Here is a 17,306-nt window from a genome sequence, read left to right as displayed (position 1 = left end):
ACTTTTGTGCCACTCACAAATTTCTTGACAGTGGTCGGCCAACCTTCATCCAGAACTGGACCAGACTCTGTGTCGTTGATCTTAAACCGCAGTGAGAAGCTGATTGGACGGATGTAATCGGCTGTGTCCTGCATTTAAGATAAAACAGTAGCTTCACTCTTTTTCTTTCTCCAGGTGTGTGATCAAAACATGTACAAACACTCACATATACATGAAAGGGCAGTTTGTAACATAGAGTTTCTCCAGTGTGGACACGGATTGACATCTGGGTCTGTCGGTGGGAACTGTCATCAAGCAAAGCCCTCGCTGACAACTTTCTGTCATCCAACATGGCTGACACCCATAGATCTTAGGATAAAGCAGATAATGGAGACGTTGAGGGATGATTATAATAATATGTTGGCCTGTTAATACTCCATTGGATCCATACTCCATATAACATAACTCAATTAGAAATGAGTGTTTAAATTGCAAGTGGGCTATACATGCAAGTTTTATGAAAAAAAGTTTTACCAAAAGTGTTGCTGTTTGGTCCAGGAGAGCGTGAGACAGCTGTGAAGCAGGCTGTGGCGTTCAGGCAGGCGGATTCTCTGCCTCCTCTCTTACAAGTCTTCTGAATTACATTGATGGAGTGCGGTTGGAAAGACAGACTCACGTTGATCTTGACGATGCTTCGAGAACTACGAGAGATAGTTAATAGAAAACATTTACTTTTGTGACATTGCACAAAGGAGTTGCCATTTGATCACTTGCAAATAGCTTGTTTCTGCTTTTACAGTACTGCAGAAAAGTCTTTGGATACGAGTAATTTTCCTTTATATTTTGTTTCCAAGGGGGCAGGTATTTTTTGCCATTTTCAAAGTGATCTTAAGCAATAGCTCTCCAGACTTTTTGTAAGCTTTTTAAAGTGTTGCTTTGGATATTGGTTGCTTTTTCATTAATTTTCTGTCCATTCTACCAACCATTTCAGAGAATTTTTTTATTTATTTTTTTTTTTGCCATTTGTAAATTCATTGAATGCTCTGTCATGGCGTGGGGCTGCATTTAAACCAGCGGTGTTGGGGAGCTTGAGGAGAAATCCACATTTTTTTATATACTGTAGTTTGAGATCATCTTGACGAGAAAGGAATAAATGGCAGGAAACATCCAGAGAGGTTCATTTGAATGTCCTATATGAAGTTTGGAAAACTACACCAGAAGACTGCTTAGAGAAATAACAAGAGGGTTGAAGATAGGTAGTCATACCAAATACTGATTTTCAAGTTTGTACAATAGTTATTTAGTTCTGTAATTATACTTTTAGTTTACACTTCCAGTTTTCTTGACAATATACAAAGAAATGAAGGGTGGACCAAGGCTTTTGTACAGTGTGGTAAATGTGGAAACTAGCTGTATATAGAGCACTTAATCTGCACCAGCAGTGAATTTCCTTCCATGTCTCTGCCCACCTGAGCAGCACAGCACTACCCTGTGCTCCCACTGCCAAGTCTATCAGATCATCTCCATCCAAGTCCAGCTGAGCGCTTACGCTGCGGCCAAAATACTGCAGGGAGGGGGAAAGCGATGACCCTGATATATGCTGTGAGAACGAAAGAGGCAAATATTAGTTTGAGTGAATTCTGAGGAGCACCAGTGAATTTGCAGGAGTATATTAATTGAGAATACCTGTTTATAATTGTGGATAATGTGAATACCATCCCCATGGTAAATATAGATGGCCCCTCTGTGCTCATCCTCCAGCGGAGCTCCCACCACCAGATCAGTGAAGCCGTCATGGTTCAGATCTGGAGCGGCTGCCAATGCGTAACCAAACCTGGCATCCTGGGACTTTTCCTCTGACTTTAGTGTACCATTACGTATAAATACCTGCTCCTAGGAAACAGAACATGGAGGGAAAGAGATGAGTTAAAAGTAACAGGATATACACTACAAGGTAATTTTTGCATTTGGTTATGTTTTGACCACTGATATCTTACCCCACTAAGGGTGTAGATGTAGACTTTACCAGCCTCTTTGTTTCCTAAGCCAAGGTACATTGGTGCCGCAATCAGAAGGACATCAGTGATGCCATCCTGATCGATATCCAGACCACACACTTCACTGCCAAAATAAGACCCAATCTAAAGAGAGAAACAAGTTATTTACTCTTACTAGCAGTAGGTGGAGCTCTTTCTTTAAAAATGAGATCCTTGCAGTTTTTGTCAGAACAAGCTGAGTAAAGAGAGAGGGGGGAAAGTCATGAAAGAGCTTTACCTGTTCTCCATTTAATGCTTGTACAATGTCCACATCACCGTCATTACTGAGTTCAAACAGAATGACTTTCCCTTTGTGTTTAAATCGAGGAGCGCCAGCAACATACAGCCTCCTCCAGTCACCAATGACCACAGATGATACTGTGTAACCTGAAAATACATGGAAGATAAATTTTAGCCAACAGTGCAAAACAATTTGTTCTTGTTTAATAGCTTCATCCAATACTACAAATAAATTTTACTTAAATCACTGCTTTGGTCTTTTGACTGTGAGTGAAGTGTTGCATGTCTAAAGAGCTCATATTTCAGCTATGTTTGCTTTATGTTAGGTCATTTGAGACTGTAGAGTGACAGTAAATCATGACATGAAAAATTTCATGGATCACTGCAACATATGTTATTGAGCTGAAAGAAAAGCGTTAGCGCACCCACAAGTTATGTTTTCACCTTTTAGGAGCTAAATAAGGTGTTTCTGTTTTAAAGCCTCTCATTAATCACTTTTTTATGTATCAAATGGAATGTTATGCATTTTGGACAATAAAACAAACAAAAATGTCATTAAAATAAAAAAAGGAAATATTTGTTTACATTTCTAACAAAAGTTGATGAGTTAACTGTAATTAATATTGGCCTTTTCAGAAAATAGTTTTGTTCAATAACTTTTTTTCAGCGGCTGCATGGTGATGGGGTGGTTTGCACAATCGCTTTACAGCAAGAAGGTTCCTGGTTTGAACCCCATCTGAAAACTTTCTGTGTGGAGTTAGCATGTTCTCCCTGTGCATGAATTATCTCTGGGTTCTCCAGCTTCTTCCTACAGTTCAAAAACATGCTTGTTAGGCCAACTAGCGTTTCTAAATTCTCTCTAGTAGTGAGTGTGAGCATGAGTGGTTGTTTGTTTCTGTGTGATGAACTAGCAACATCTCCAGGGTGTACACCCTCTCTTGGGATTGACTCTATCGCCCCCGACAACCCTGCATAGAAATAAGCAGCATAGGAAAAGGGTGTTTACTTGCTGCAGAAATAGACAAAATAAATAAATAAATAATAAATAAATAATAAAAACACAAGGGATTTACTGTGAATAATACTTTTGTGCATTTGGGCCCTGTTTATATCATGATATTTTTCCATATTAATAAATATTTGTGGCATGTCAGGTGAGAAAGAGGTGCTTTAGAGAATGTGGCTAGAGTCTCTTTTTAATAAGCAGGTGTAAACAATGGCTGACTTTCTGTATGTGCACAAAAAAAATTCTCAACAAGTATTTATAGATAATAAAAAGAGATGTATGAGTGAGTGCATCTATGAGCTGTGCTGCTGAATACAGGGAAACTGCATTGTGGGCAGCTACTAATTTAAGACCAGCTTCACACATGGCATTGCGTCTGCTTTGATGACCTACAGCATTTGTAGTCCATGGTTGCCATGGTTAATATGACACATTCATTTGCTGAAATTGACTGAAAATTATTTATCAATCATCATAACAGCAATTTCTCCTGAGATTAAATTGCAAGTTCCCTCTGGGGTTAATAAAATATTTTCGTTTCATTTTCATTTCACTTCATTTCGTAACAGGTAAGCTGCATTTATGCCTGTGACATCACTCATCACCACACGGTAAAAGCAGGCACCACACTGAAACTTAAGGAGGTGCATGGCTGCAACGTAGCTCAAGCCACAGCTGAGATGAGTATTCTCATTCAGCTGGTGTTGATGCTCTACTTTGTCAGTGTGGGACCTAAAAATCTTCATATTTCACAGAAGTCACACAAACTCCACCCTCCTGTTGTGAAGCTGGTGTAAAACTACACCCATTAATATTACATTAAAAAGTTAAAGGTACAGTATGTCTAAATGACTGACATTTAGTGATAAAGATGGGCATAGAAATCAAATGCCAAGCACAGTTGTGAATGGATGGTTAGTTAGTGGCTAAATTTTTTCCAGACATAAACACGTTTGTATCAGTGGGTACAGTCCCCAGGTGCAACAATGGCTGCACTACAGGTAACTACTTCAAAATTGTGTAAGTGTACTGTCTTCTTCTTTGTGTCTTTTAATGTATTATTTGTCTCAAACAATTCCTAACACCTACCGAACAAAGCCAGTACTGCAGTTTGGGCTCTCTCTCTCACACACACACACACACACACACACACACACACACACACACACACACACACACACACACACACACACACACACACACACACACACACACACACAGCTGTTTGTCCATTCAGAGACACTATAGTAAAAATGGTGGCATAAATAATGAACCAAATCAAAGCTCTGCCACCAAAACAGATGTAAATTGTTCATTCTAAGAGAATCAAAAACACAAGTTATTTTAGTTAGGTGATTAGATACCAATAGAAACACAGCTTTCAGTCTCTGATTTTGTTAGATGCTGCATCTTTAAATTAAATGACAAATACTGCATTGTTGTTATTCTACATTATATGTACTGTTTGTCTATGTTTGTGGGTGTGGAATGAGCTTTGACTGGCCCTGGTTAACTGAGTTTGTTTCTAAAATAATGGAAAGATTAAATAGTGATGAGGTTAATCTTGATGTGTGTATTTTTTAAGTTGTAGTTTTACACAACACACAAGTATTCTATTCAATAAATTAAAGTAGATCAAAACAATACAACGCAATAACACGTATCTGGGATAGTGATGCATCATTTTAGGTGATATGGCTTCTAAGTACCTAAATAAGCAGCATGATTCTTGAGTTCCAGTGGAAACTCGCTTTCAAAGGCCTCTCTGGGGGGTATGATTCTTCCATTGGTCCCTTCCTTCAACACTCCACCATCCCAGTCATAGGCGCCCACCATCCCAAACAGAATGCCATCCTGAGGAAGGGAGGAGAGTAGAGATGAGTTGCAAACTCAGCTAAATGTTAGCACACAGATGGTAACAGCAACAGTTAGGACTCACATCCAGTGTGTGTGTGGAGAAACCGATCTGAGACATCTCCATGTGGAATGAGCTCTCGTTGTAGCCCAACGTACCTAAAGGTGGACAACAAGTCAGTTCTCTCCTCCTGTTTCTTCACACATCTCCTCCCTTCCTCTTCCTTCCTCTGCTTCTCAACATCTGATCATTATCATCATAACATTGCAGAAGACCGCAGGTGGGAGACATTTGCTTTCCTCCTATTCCTTCCTCTTTGATTCCCCTAAGCATTTAAGGGTGGCATCACTTTTCATCAGCCTTTCTCTCAAGTTCCTGCAACTACTGTGATAGCTGTGCATGCCTGTTTCCCCTTTCTTGCTTTCTCCAACTGGTCATAATCTCTCATAGATCCAATGTTGCTTCTTTCTCTTGTATTAAAGTTTGGTGTTTCAGAATTGCAACAGTATTTGAATTAGGGAGATTAATATTATCTGCATTTTTATGCTTTTCCTTGTCATCAACAACATAAAGATTGCATGAGTGATCATTTCAAATTGAGACCATGTGAAAAAAAATCCTGAAATTTAAAACAACATAAAGAATCCCAGCTGTGTTCCATAAATGGCATACTGGCTCTCTGTTTTAACAGTCACCTTCCAGAGTGAAGATTCGGTCTCCCAGAGCGTCCACAATGTCATTCAGTGCAGCTTCATCAGTAACATTAAAAAAAAACTTCTCATCTGGGTCGCTGGCGATGTACTTGATCTCATTAATGAATGTTTCTGGATCCTGCTGTCTCCGGATATAATGACCCAGAACCTGAAGCCCAGAATGAGAGAGGAAAAACACTTTAAAAGGACTAAATGAAGAAAATAAATTAGTTGCTAACAAAAGGCAAATACAACTGGAGGCAGAAAAAGGGGTAAATGTGAGAAAATCTGAGTATAAACTGAAGGTATACCCAGACAAGTATTAGAACAATTAAGCCATACTTCAAGGCAATAAATTAAGTGGAAAACATAAGATGGGAGGAAATGGTCACCATCAGAGATTTACAAATGAGGAGCACAGACACAGCTAAGAGAAGTGAAGACATGACTGATGCAGAAAATCTACTGCTGCAGCAGCAGCTGCTGAAGGCTTAATGCCTGAAGTACAAATGAGAAAATTCCATAAGAGAAACCAAACCCAAGGAACTCCCCTTGTGACTATGCTTGCCAAGCAAACTAAGGAAATCCTCTGTTTTGAAAAGGTAGGGGATGTAACAGAGTGTAGTGTGTAATGTGAAGAGTGCCTGCTTATGACTGTGTACATCAAGATCCTACAGAAGTTGAAAAATCCCACTGAACACAAAAACTGTGCTGACTTTTGAAGGATCATGAAAGAGATTACGAAAAAGAAAACAGAAAAGAAGTTTTATTTGCAAAATAAAGCACAGTTCCCGATGCTTACAATTGGAAAATGTAGTTAAAGATTTAAGTCTCTATACACTATGTGCATAAAATGCTCACACACTTTGACACATTGTTTCTCTGTCCTGTACTGATGTACAAACTACAATCCTTTTTGCCTGGGCAGTAGTTTTGGGAGCTCTGACCTTGTGAACCATTTTCACTCTGCATACACATTGTCTAAATCTATAGAAGCAATTCAGAATGCAACATAAAAATATACTGACTGTTACCAGAGGTCATCGCACTGACGTTTTGTGCAACAACTCTACCACTTAAGCCACCCCTTTTTCTTCTTCATCTGTTTTCAATAGTTTATTTTTTCATTTAAAGTAGCGGCCGCATATATCTCTGCTCTACCTGAGGTTTGGCTTTTCTGCTAACCATGCATTTTCTTGTTTACATGTCTGGTAATCCAAACTGTTATTAATGTTATTATAATACTATTAAAAGTAGATTATGGTCTGCATGCTTGTAGCCTACACCCTGTTTCTACCAGGATGGTCAGAGATTAGACCCTAGAGTAAGACTTCCTTTAAAATAAATGATTAACTTCATGTAAGTAACAAAATATTGTTTTCAGTTTCTGCAGCTACACTGTGATAAAAATGGGCACTAAATGAGCACCTTTGGTCCTCAAAGCATTAGTAACTATGAAGTCTGAATAATTTAACAGCAGCTTCAGAAATGAGTATAGAAAATCAATGGATGGATCATCTATTTGTAGCTCTTGAAGTCTCAACTATTTTAGTCATAAATCTGAAAACTAGTGAATGGGCAGCCTTGATATCTGTTTTAGGGTTCAAATATTTTCACAGCTAAAAAAATCCAAACTACCCTCACATGTACTTGCACATGTCAGAACGTTGACACTAAGAAGGAGAGCAGAGAAAAGTGTTTAACTATAATTCTTTATCACTCCTATTTTGTCATGCTACATTCAAAGTACTATTTCTATGCCTGCAGAATGGTAATCTTGTTCTAAGTAAATCTTAAAATCTCTTTGGAAACCACAAACACAAAGCAGAAATATCTACAGTGATCATATCATTCAAAGTGAGGCATTCTTCATAAACGCGGTGGACTTAATTTCCCATATTATCTTTAATGAAGCAGAGGCATGGATACAGTGTGTTTTCAGTCATATCTGTGATGCAGAATGTGGACTTCTTTCACAGACTTTTTTGCCAGCATCTTCATCCACAAGTTTTTAGTGGTTCTTCAAAGCACTACAGTGTGTTTCTCATGCTGCTGGTGCTCCTCGAACAGCACATTACTGGATGCAAGTGTTTGATTATCTCATACTATCTGGGCCACAGCCACCTCCAGGTCAGTGCGTGCAGTCTTTGTTCTTACAATTGCACTTTGCTACTCTTCTTACATGTTTGGCTCATGTTCTCTTCTTCTGTGGCTCAAGCAGAATCTGAAGGTTCCTTAGCGTTTCATGTGGACTAGGGAGGAGTCTGAGTCTGTCTGCCTCTGTGTTACTTACTGCTCAGGATGTTACCATTCTGGGTGTTTCTACATGTTTGGTGGTGGGACTGGTCAGGAAGTTTTGTTTCCATTTGGATATTTTAGTAGACCCAAGGGATTCATTTAGTAATTTGGCAATGTTATTTTGGAGTGGTGGTGATATTGTGTGGTGGTTGTGGGTATAGACAATGACTATACAACATTTACACAATACATATATATATATATATATATATATATTATATATATACATGTATTTGTGAGGAATTTCAGTGAAACTCTGCAGACCTCATTGCCAGAAGTTTCACTGGTCAGGAGAAAAAGACAGGAGCTCCTGAGTCAACAATTATAATGCCATGAAGCATAGGCAGTATAAACATTTCAGGGCTGCACTTGTCCATACTTGACAAAATGTACTCACAGCAATGGCATATCTGGTAATGTTTCTGCTCTCGCACTCCTCCAGAGCGTCCGGCAATTCCTCCCCATCATGTGACTCTCCGTCTGTCACCACAATCATCACCTTGGTGGCGCCCTCTCTCGCCCCACGCTCAGCACTGAATGCCTCTGTGCTACAACAACAGAAAACAGGACAGATAAAACTGAAGGATATGTAATTCTGTTATGGTGAACCTGCTTAACTAAGTTTGATCTGAAACAGGAAGCAGGAGAGAAAAAGAAAATCAGAAGTTATTTATGAAACAAGTGACAGTGAGGAAACTAATGAGTATCCAATCACTTCTTGAGTTCTTGAAATGTCTAATAAACATAATCTGTGAGAAAATATACAGTATCAGATTCTTCTATGAAAAAACAAATAGCTTTTTAAACACCAAGACAAATGATCAAAGTTTTATCTCATCAAGCATGATATAAAAGGGCCAAGACACATCTGAAACTTTTAACATCTTTATTAGTGGCACGCATACCTCAGCTTCCAGTTGACTCAAACTGGTTACTGCATGCAGCATGCATGTGTCATTGCACACAGCAGCCACATCTGTCCTTTCCCTTTCCTGTTGTGCTATGATCTAGAGAAGAGACCTAAATGACAAATGCTTGACCAGACTCAAGCCACACCCTGTTTGTCTGCAGAAAACCTGTTCTCACTGGGACCTGCTTCAAGCATTGAATAAGGTTGGTAAACCTCAGACCAACACATTCACACACACACATACACACACAGTGAAAGAGGGAGAATAGTCACTGCAAGTGATCTCAGTCATTTTCAAGCCTAACTGCAGCCCTTGCCTAAATATAACATTATGGTCAGCCACAAGAAGCTCAGAGTTAAAAACAACTGTTTCCCCTATGCAGTCTGCAAATTACATAGGATACAGTGAAGGAAAAGAGGAGAAGACCAGAGGAGAGAAGGTGATTCAAAGAAGAGGAACAAATAACAGAAGAAAAGATTGATAAAGATGAGAGAAAACACATCAGACAAACTATAAAAGCTTTAAAAGACGACAACCACAGAAAAGGGAGAGAAAGGAGAAAAATGAACTAGAAGAAAGCAAAATTAAGTCAAAGATCATAAAGTGTTAAGTTTTCTGCAGTGTGATTAATGATTACAATTTCATAAACCGCAGCATCACATCTATAACAGAGTAAAGCAAGTGACAAAGACAGAAACAGGTTAATTCACATGAATAATTAGGGAAAGAAAAAAAAGATGCAAATGGATTCAAAATGGAAAATAAAATAAACAAGAAAGAAAAGATGAAAGAACAGAGAAATTGAGTGGAGCTAATTGGGAGGCCTGGCTGTATTTACTACTTATTTTATGGAGTCATAGCAGTGTGGTAATGACACAACCCAGTGGTCTGACTGTGTACTTTTGTGTGTGGGAGAGTAAAAGTGTCTCAGACGGGTGGAGCAACAAAGACATCAGTGTCTAACCCAAGTGTAAGGGGTTGTTTCATGTTAATAAAGCAGTCAACATGTCTGCATTCAAATTGTACTCTGCAGTATTACTCTTATTTATCTGGTGATATTACACCCATCACTTTTATTACAATGAAATACTAAAGTGCACAGGGAAATTGTGTCAAAATGCATGTTATTTTTCTTATTTGTGGATGTGTACCAGGTTGTTTTCCATTAGCTAAGTGTAAGGAGTACTTCCATGTAACAATTCTTTTCTTAAAATCTGGACTGGTTTCATGGAGAGATAATGTATGGGGTAGCTGTACTGGAAGCAGTCTTGTGATGTCCTGAAGCCATGAACATATCATAGAGTGGCAGCCTGCTCCTGAGAAAAGATTGATGGAATGCCACCAGAGCTTGGGAAAGAGTTTGAACGAACCGTATTGCACCATATGAAAAACAAGCACAATTATGCTTTCAAGAATCCCATCTTTTTAAATATGCCAGAGTACCCACAAGCAGGTTAGCGACCAAATCATTTACCCCTTAATGAAACCAGTACCAGACACCTTTTTCTTACCCCATTTTATCTTGTTGGCACAATAGACTGAATCGGGCTCTTCCCTGTCATAACATTAAGTAGGGGCTTGTTTGATTAGAATCAGTTAGTGGGTTTATACATCCAAGCATTCTGTTTATAAGAAGTAGCACACTAGAGTTGTATTCAGCTCGAGAATGGCTGCTCAGGTTTAGAGCAGGCTAGCTGCACAGTGCTAGTATCTCGCTCATTACCTCTGTCTCCCACTTGCTGAGGCTTCTTATGAAACTGCTACATCATTTTATATTGTCTAAAATTTAGCCTAGGTATCTGTTGCTATGTTTTAGCAAAGCAGGAGGATTAAGGAAATCTTTGACATAATCTGAACTATCCAAATAGTTAACGATTTAAGAAAAAAATCATTCATTCATTATTTAAAAATTAAAGGAGCAGTATTCAGGATTTTGTGACATCTAGTGCTGGTATTCCAGATTGCAGCTAGTGGAATAACCCATGTCACATCCGCTACGTGTAGAGAAAAAAATACGGTGGTCTCTAGAATCACTGTTTGTCTGGTTTTGACCACAGTAAAAACACAACTCCAAGAAAGAGAGCCCAACCTATCACTTGATATGACTGAAGTGATTAATACAATGATTTCCATGTGAAGTCACACCTATGAAAAGAAAAGCTCATTTTGAACTGAAGGTCTAGCCAGAATTTAATCGTTGACTTCTGAAGCTGAAATTACAAGAAGTCATAAACTGTAAATATTTTTGAGAGACCTCTTACACATGGATGAAAGAAAGAATGTTCTTTGTCCTAAGATGATGATGATGATGTTACGGATACCTAAAACTTTCTTTTGAACACCATTAGCTGAATTAAAGACATCTGCAAAAGCCCAGTTCAGCTTGCCACATGTACTGACAGAAGATACACTATCCTGTAAAATGTGGTGAGTGTTGGAGGGGTTCACAGTGTGACCTGCTTTTAAGTCTTTTGGGAGTTCAGGTTTAAGTCCGATCCATGAGAGGAAGTTCAATTACCCTCCTTAAATCAAACTTTTGAAGGTCTTTTATGTATGTGAATAATGGCAAACTCCAATTATTTTGCCCTCTTGTGTCATTTGTCTGAAGTTGTATTTTATCCCCACACATGGTTGGATGAAATCAGAGGTTACTTTCCCATGTTCAAATAGTATTTTAAAGCTCATTCCTTTCAAGTTTACACATGACTATTATTTATTAATATTCCATTTTCTTTTCATAAGCTTGGTAGAAATTGTTTCCACCAGTTTTGGTGTGAAAGATAAACTAATACTCATCCTGCCATCTTCCTGGAAGTCTCAAACAGTCAAGATTCCAATCAATTTATAGTAAAATAATTATTCCAAATTTTTTATCCATTAAGGGTGTTAGAGTCTAAATTTATAATCCTCTGCATATCTGCAATTAACAAAACTCTGATTATTAAATATCCTGCATGGTGGAAGAGAGAAGAGACTGTATAAGTGTTTGGTCCATGGTTAGGTTTATAATAAGGACAAGGTTAGGGTAAAGGTTAAATGTCAAACATGCAATAAAAAGGGTTAAAGTTGAGGTTACGAGGTCTGAGAATAAATCCTATGAATGCTTGCCCCTGAGAGTACATTTAAAAGGCTGCAAACGTGAATTTAATGAGTAAAGTATGAGTCCCTGATGTCTGTGTAGATGTTCATTTGTGCTTGTGCGTACTGTACGTGTCTTTGTGTGTATTTTTACAGCTGCAGGAGCTCTTCTTGGCTGACCAGGCCGTGCCACACCTGCAGGCGTGCTGAGCCAGCAGCCAGCTAGCCCAGCTCAGCTAATCTCACTGTTTTTCTGCCCTGTCACTTTTCTCCTCAGCGCCAGTGATGCTATCTGTCCATCTGTGAATGTGTATGTGTGAGCATGAGTAGGTGTGTTTTTAGAAGTAAGTAAGTAATCTTTTGATACTTGGATACACCAACTGTATCTTTATTTTAGTTTTTTTTTTTTTTTAATCTGACGTAAACTTAAAGTGGATGCGTAAACATTCATTTCTGTAATCTATTTTTTATTTATTTATTTTGTATTATTCTTTGTAATAGAACGGTTAAATCTTCTGTCTTGTTGCCATCTGGCAAGGTGAGAAAAGTGACAGTGAAAGTTACAGAGCAGAGCGTGTTGACTGGTTTACTCATCAATGTGTTTTCAAAGCCACAGTTGTATCTTTTTACTGGTTCCATTTCCAGCCACTGCTTTTCAACTACCCTTTAAATGTTTCTCCTAAACTTGTCCAACTTTTACCTTTTTAAATGTGCCGGAAAACAGGAACTCTCCAATTACCTGTGTGGCTGTGTGTTAGTGTACTCTTTGTATATGTGTCTATGTGTATAGAAGCATAACGTTGCTCTAAGACACACATCACAACATGGCAGTTGTGGCCACACATCAGGTCTGGGTGTGGTGTGCTATGTGGGTATGACTTTAATAAAGCAAGAATTTTATTTTCAAACGAAAGAGATATTTTAAGACTGTTCATTTAGTGGAGCCTCAACCTAAAGACTTGTTTCTTTAGACTTAAGTTACCAGCTTATATTCCTGCCAACATATTTTTATAAAGATAAATTATGTAGGTGTGGAAACCTGCAGGAACAGGGTTTTTTTAAGCTTTGGCCCTTATATGAAATGACTTGTGTTTCATGTGTAGGCCGTTTGAGGGCACAATGTGGAAGGTTGAAGGCTTATGGTTGACTGTGTAGCTTATGTAAGGCTGGGTCTGCTGGTGTGATGCTTAAACAGCAAGTGGTGACTAAAAGGTGTGGATTTGGAAAAGGTTGATTGTTTTCTTTGATCTGCTTGGCTGGTACAAGGGAAAAAAAAGTTTGAATTCTGATTTTAAACCTGTGATTTTATAGCTGAAATGGATCAACAGTTCTCTGGGCAAACATTAAAGGAGTCTCAGGAAAAGAAAAACAATTGTAACTCAGTTTGACAACCTTAGTATTTGTTTGTTCAAAATAAATAAAGAGAAAAAGCAGTGAATGCTGCAACCATTACATTATGTTCTATTTTTAAGCAGAATGCAATTTATTCTATAATTAAAATATAAAGCCCCATTTCTGGAAAAGGTTGGAGTGCTATTTGAGTTAATGTAAGAATCTTATTTGAAAATCTGATCAACAGTTCATTATTTTCAACAGAACGTAGAAAACATGCCTAATGTTGAAAGTGATAAGTTTAATTTAACCCATTTCATTAAAAGGATCAACTTAGGTTGCATTTGATGGCAGGAACATGTATAAAAAGTCTAGAAAAGTAAGTGGTGCTAAAAAAAAGAGCTAGAGGAACGTGCTAGCAACAGGTCAGCGACTTGTGTGGGTATAAAAAGAGCACCATAGAGAGGCAGAGTCTCAGAAGTAAAGATGAGCAGGGTTTCAGCAATCCACAAAACCGTATCTACACACAGTGGATTGATTTCAGAGTCATTCCTGATAATATTTTTGTGCATGGGGGACCAGGTCAAATAACAGATGTCCATGGATTTCACAGGTGGCCCCACATAAAAAAAAGGCATGACTCTGTAATTGAAATCATAATCTGTGAACTGTTTACTGCAGGTTAAAGCTCTATGATGCAAAGAAGTCATATGTGAGCATAATCCAGTAACACTGCAATGTTCTCTTGACCAAAACTGTATTTAAATGGACTGAGGCACAAGAGAAAACCATTGTTTGATCAGATAAATTGAAATTTTTTCTCTCTTTTTGGAAAACATGGATGCTGTATCCTACAGATTAAAGAAGAGAGGGACCATCTAGCTTGTTAACCGTGCTCACTTCAAAGGCCTGGATCTCTGATGTTATCAGGGTGCATTAGTGCACAACTAAAATCCAACATCAAACAAGGGAGGGAAAACATTCCTCTTTCAAAGTCTAACAACTGGTTTCTTCATTTACCAGATGTACATAAATTATTGTTTAAAGAAAAGCGATTGCAACTTGGTAGTAAACATGACCAAGTCACAATTTTGCTGATGCATCACAGTCATCAAATTTAAAATGAGCTAATATTTTGCTTTTTAACTAAATAGTAAAATGTCTACCGACCAAATGTCTTTCAACATTTAATATACTTTCTATGTTTTATTAATTAAATATTAGTTCATGAGATAGGCAAATAATTGTTCAACAAACAATCCCAACTTTTATCGAACTGGAGTTTTATAATATTTCCTTCTAAAATGTACAATGGAAAAGAAAAAATAAAGTATAAGTATGTAAGATGAAACCAAACGACCTTGTCTTTTTTATATGGTGTACAGTGTTTAGTAGACTAGTTTATTCAACAATGCAACAGCAAATCAAAATAGGCAACCCTTAAAAATTACTGACATCTAGTGGTAAAGATGGGCATAGAAATTCCTTCAAACGCCAAGCACAGTTATGAATGGATGGTGGCCATTGGTGGCCAAAATTCTTCCAGACATGTTTTCATCTGCAAGTGATGTAGTGGCCTCAGGTATAGTGATGACTGCACTACAGGTAAATACTTCAAAATGATATAGTGTTTTCTTCTATGTAAGCTCAGAGGGTTCTCACTTCATACACAGAGATTTTTGTCCATTCAGGACCCACAGCTAGTAGGGACAAATGTCTCATTTTAAGACAAGAAATCATTTTAGTAAAGTTATTAAATACCAATGAAACCACAGTTGATATATTAAATATTTCAGTCACTGGCCTTTAATTTTATTAAACCCTTCACCTTTAACCCATTAAGGCCCGACCCATGAAAAAATGTTAAGAAAAGTCCAATTTTCTTAAGTCTTTATTTGGCCCTTTATCAAAATGTAACAAAAAAATTAACATTTTTTGGGGGGAGAAATCTACCATTTATTACCATGTGATATATTAAAAATATTATAATATGGTTTTCTGCTTCTTAGTTTCTCTTAGGGGACAAAAGACAAGTATCGGATTGTGTTCAACAGGATTTTGAGCAAAGTTTATACTATAAATTGAAGCTAAATGTCTCACATACTGTATGTGACAAATATGTCATGTTGGGCTCTTATGGGTTCAGCTGTAGCATTGACCTTTCTATGGTACATGAAGTTTTAATGTTCTTCAGCACCTACATGGGTTTCTTTCCACAGTACAAAGATATCAATTTAAGGTTAATTGATCTTTGTAAATTGACTGAAGATGCAAATGTGAGTGTGAACAATTGTCCAAGATCTACCACACCTATTGCTCTGTTAGCTCAAACCTAGTTTTGTCAATACCAGCATCTGTGCCCTAATTATTATTCCACTTCTGCTTTAGCTTTCTTTTATAAATCAAGAGCTACAATATCTTTTGTGTGAAGCCACAACAGGTACTTAACAGGGAAATATGTCAGTGTTTTATTTTATTATCTGACATCTTGGTAGGGCATAGATCAAAAGCAGCACACAGCACGGAGAGAACTTGCTCTCAGAAAATAAACCTGACTGTCATTTTAGCTACAAATTGTACAGTGTTATAGTTAGAGACAAACCACAAAGAATGTTACACCAAAAGCTAAATGGCAAGACACTTTCCAGTTAGCCAGCCAAATCTACTGCATGTTTAAGAATGAGAAGGATCAGCCATTAACTGTGACTGACAAGCATACCAGGCCATTTGGATGGCGTATGCAGTGCGCGTCTCTCGTCCCTCCTGCCGGCTGATGTTCTTGGCAGCCTCCACAACCTCCTGTGTGGTCTGGTAGTCTTTCAGAGACCACTCATGAACTGCTACCTCACCATACTGCAGTATGCCAACCTGAATACACAAACAAAAACAAGCTTTTTCAACAATGCCACATGTTCATGGTTACACTTGCAGATAATTATGGGAAGCATCATCTGAGTTTTGTGTTTCCGGGATGAACTACATCTTTAAGTACCAATCCTGTTTTTAAAGCAAACAGCACACTTGGGGAATTTTTGAATTCATTCAAAAACCAGAGGAATTTCCTCTTCACCTCACATTCCCTGCTAACCCCCACCCTCCCTTTTCATAACACAAACCCCCTCGCACTCCCCTTGTTGTGTGGCTCAGATTAATGCCCCTACACACTTTCGCTACAACTTCCATTCCTCCTCAACCTCCAGGACTCATATCCCTTCATATTATTTCAGCAATTTATTCTGGCCATATTTGACTAATTTCCTCTTAAAATGTCACTCCATGTTTTCACTCTAAGGACTAACTTGTTTTCCTGTGCTGGGCAACTGCAAAGGCATTCCAGTGATTTCAGTGAGAGACTTACTCAAGTTCAAACCCACAAGTTTCCATTACCAATGTAACTAATATTTACAGGCAGAGCTAACACATATCAACTTGCAGTTATACCTGCATCTGGTCCGAGCTTATGTGGAATTTGCTGAGGATGTTGCTGAGGAAGTTCTGGACCTCAGACCAGGGGTAGATACTATTGGAGCCATCAAGCACGATCACAATGTCCATGTATGTGGAACACCCTGCCAATATTTCAGTTAGTTAAATCAGGCCTTTGCAGCACAACTCTTTGCCTCAGTGTATGTATAAGTGTGCAAATATGTGGTTACTTTTCACGGTTGGAGCGATGGTCTCCCTTGGTTCTAGATCATCGCTGACAGAAGCACAGATGCCAGTGCTGAACATAGATGTACCGCACTCCTGTGACCAAAGTGGGGCGCATGCCTGCCAAACAGAAGCACACACAAACACACAACAGCATCTGTTTATCAGTTGAAGCAATTTCAGGAGTATCTACGGTTAATTTGAGTAGTTTATATTTCAAAGTATATG

The 17,306-nt window shown here is 38.2% G+C and overlaps 1 protein-coding gene across 2 annotated transcripts in view; it reads right to left on the bottom strand.

Moving 5' to 3' along the window:
* itga10 (integrin, alpha 10) overlaps positions 1–17,306 on the bottom strand; it is a 35,453-nt gene that overhangs the window by 3,526 nt on the left and 14,621 nt on the right. For both annotated transcript variants that reach the window (XM_041987184.1, XM_041987185.1), the window contains 14 exons: positions 17,084–17,198; positions 16,869–16,996; positions 16,147–16,295; positions 8,504–8,654; positions 5,812–5,977; positions 5,201–5,274; positions 4,971–5,115; positions 2,254–2,402; positions 1,977–2,120; positions 1,666–1,872; positions 1,449–1,579; positions 514–680; positions 206–348; positions 18–128 (listed from right to left, as the gene is read on the bottom strand). In XM_041987184.1, coding sequence (XP_041843118.1) covers positions 18–128; positions 206–348; positions 514–680; positions 1,449–1,579; positions 1,666–1,872; positions 1,977–2,120; positions 2,254–2,402; positions 4,971–5,115; positions 5,201–5,274; positions 5,812–5,977; positions 8,504–8,654; positions 16,147–16,295; positions 16,869–16,996; positions 17,084–17,198 — 1,980 coding nt within the window. The remainder of the gene's footprint in view (positions 1–17; positions 129–205; positions 349–513; positions 681–1,448; positions 1,580–1,665; positions 1,873–1,976; positions 2,121–2,253; positions 2,403–4,970; positions 5,116–5,200; positions 5,275–5,811; positions 5,978–8,503; positions 8,655–16,146; positions 16,296–16,868; positions 16,997–17,083; positions 17,199–17,306) is intronic.

This window comes from Melanotaenia boesemani, chromosome 6 (assembly GCF_017639745.1).
Source record: "Melanotaenia boesemani isolate fMelBoe1 chromosome 6, fMelBoe1.pri, whole genome shotgun sequence".
NCBI classification, from domain to species: domain Eukaryota; kingdom Metazoa; phylum Chordata; class Actinopteri; order Atheriniformes; family Melanotaeniidae; genus Melanotaenia; species Melanotaenia boesemani.
Note: the sequence above shows the minus strand (reverse complement) of the source record. Positions and strands in the feature narration are given on the sequence as shown.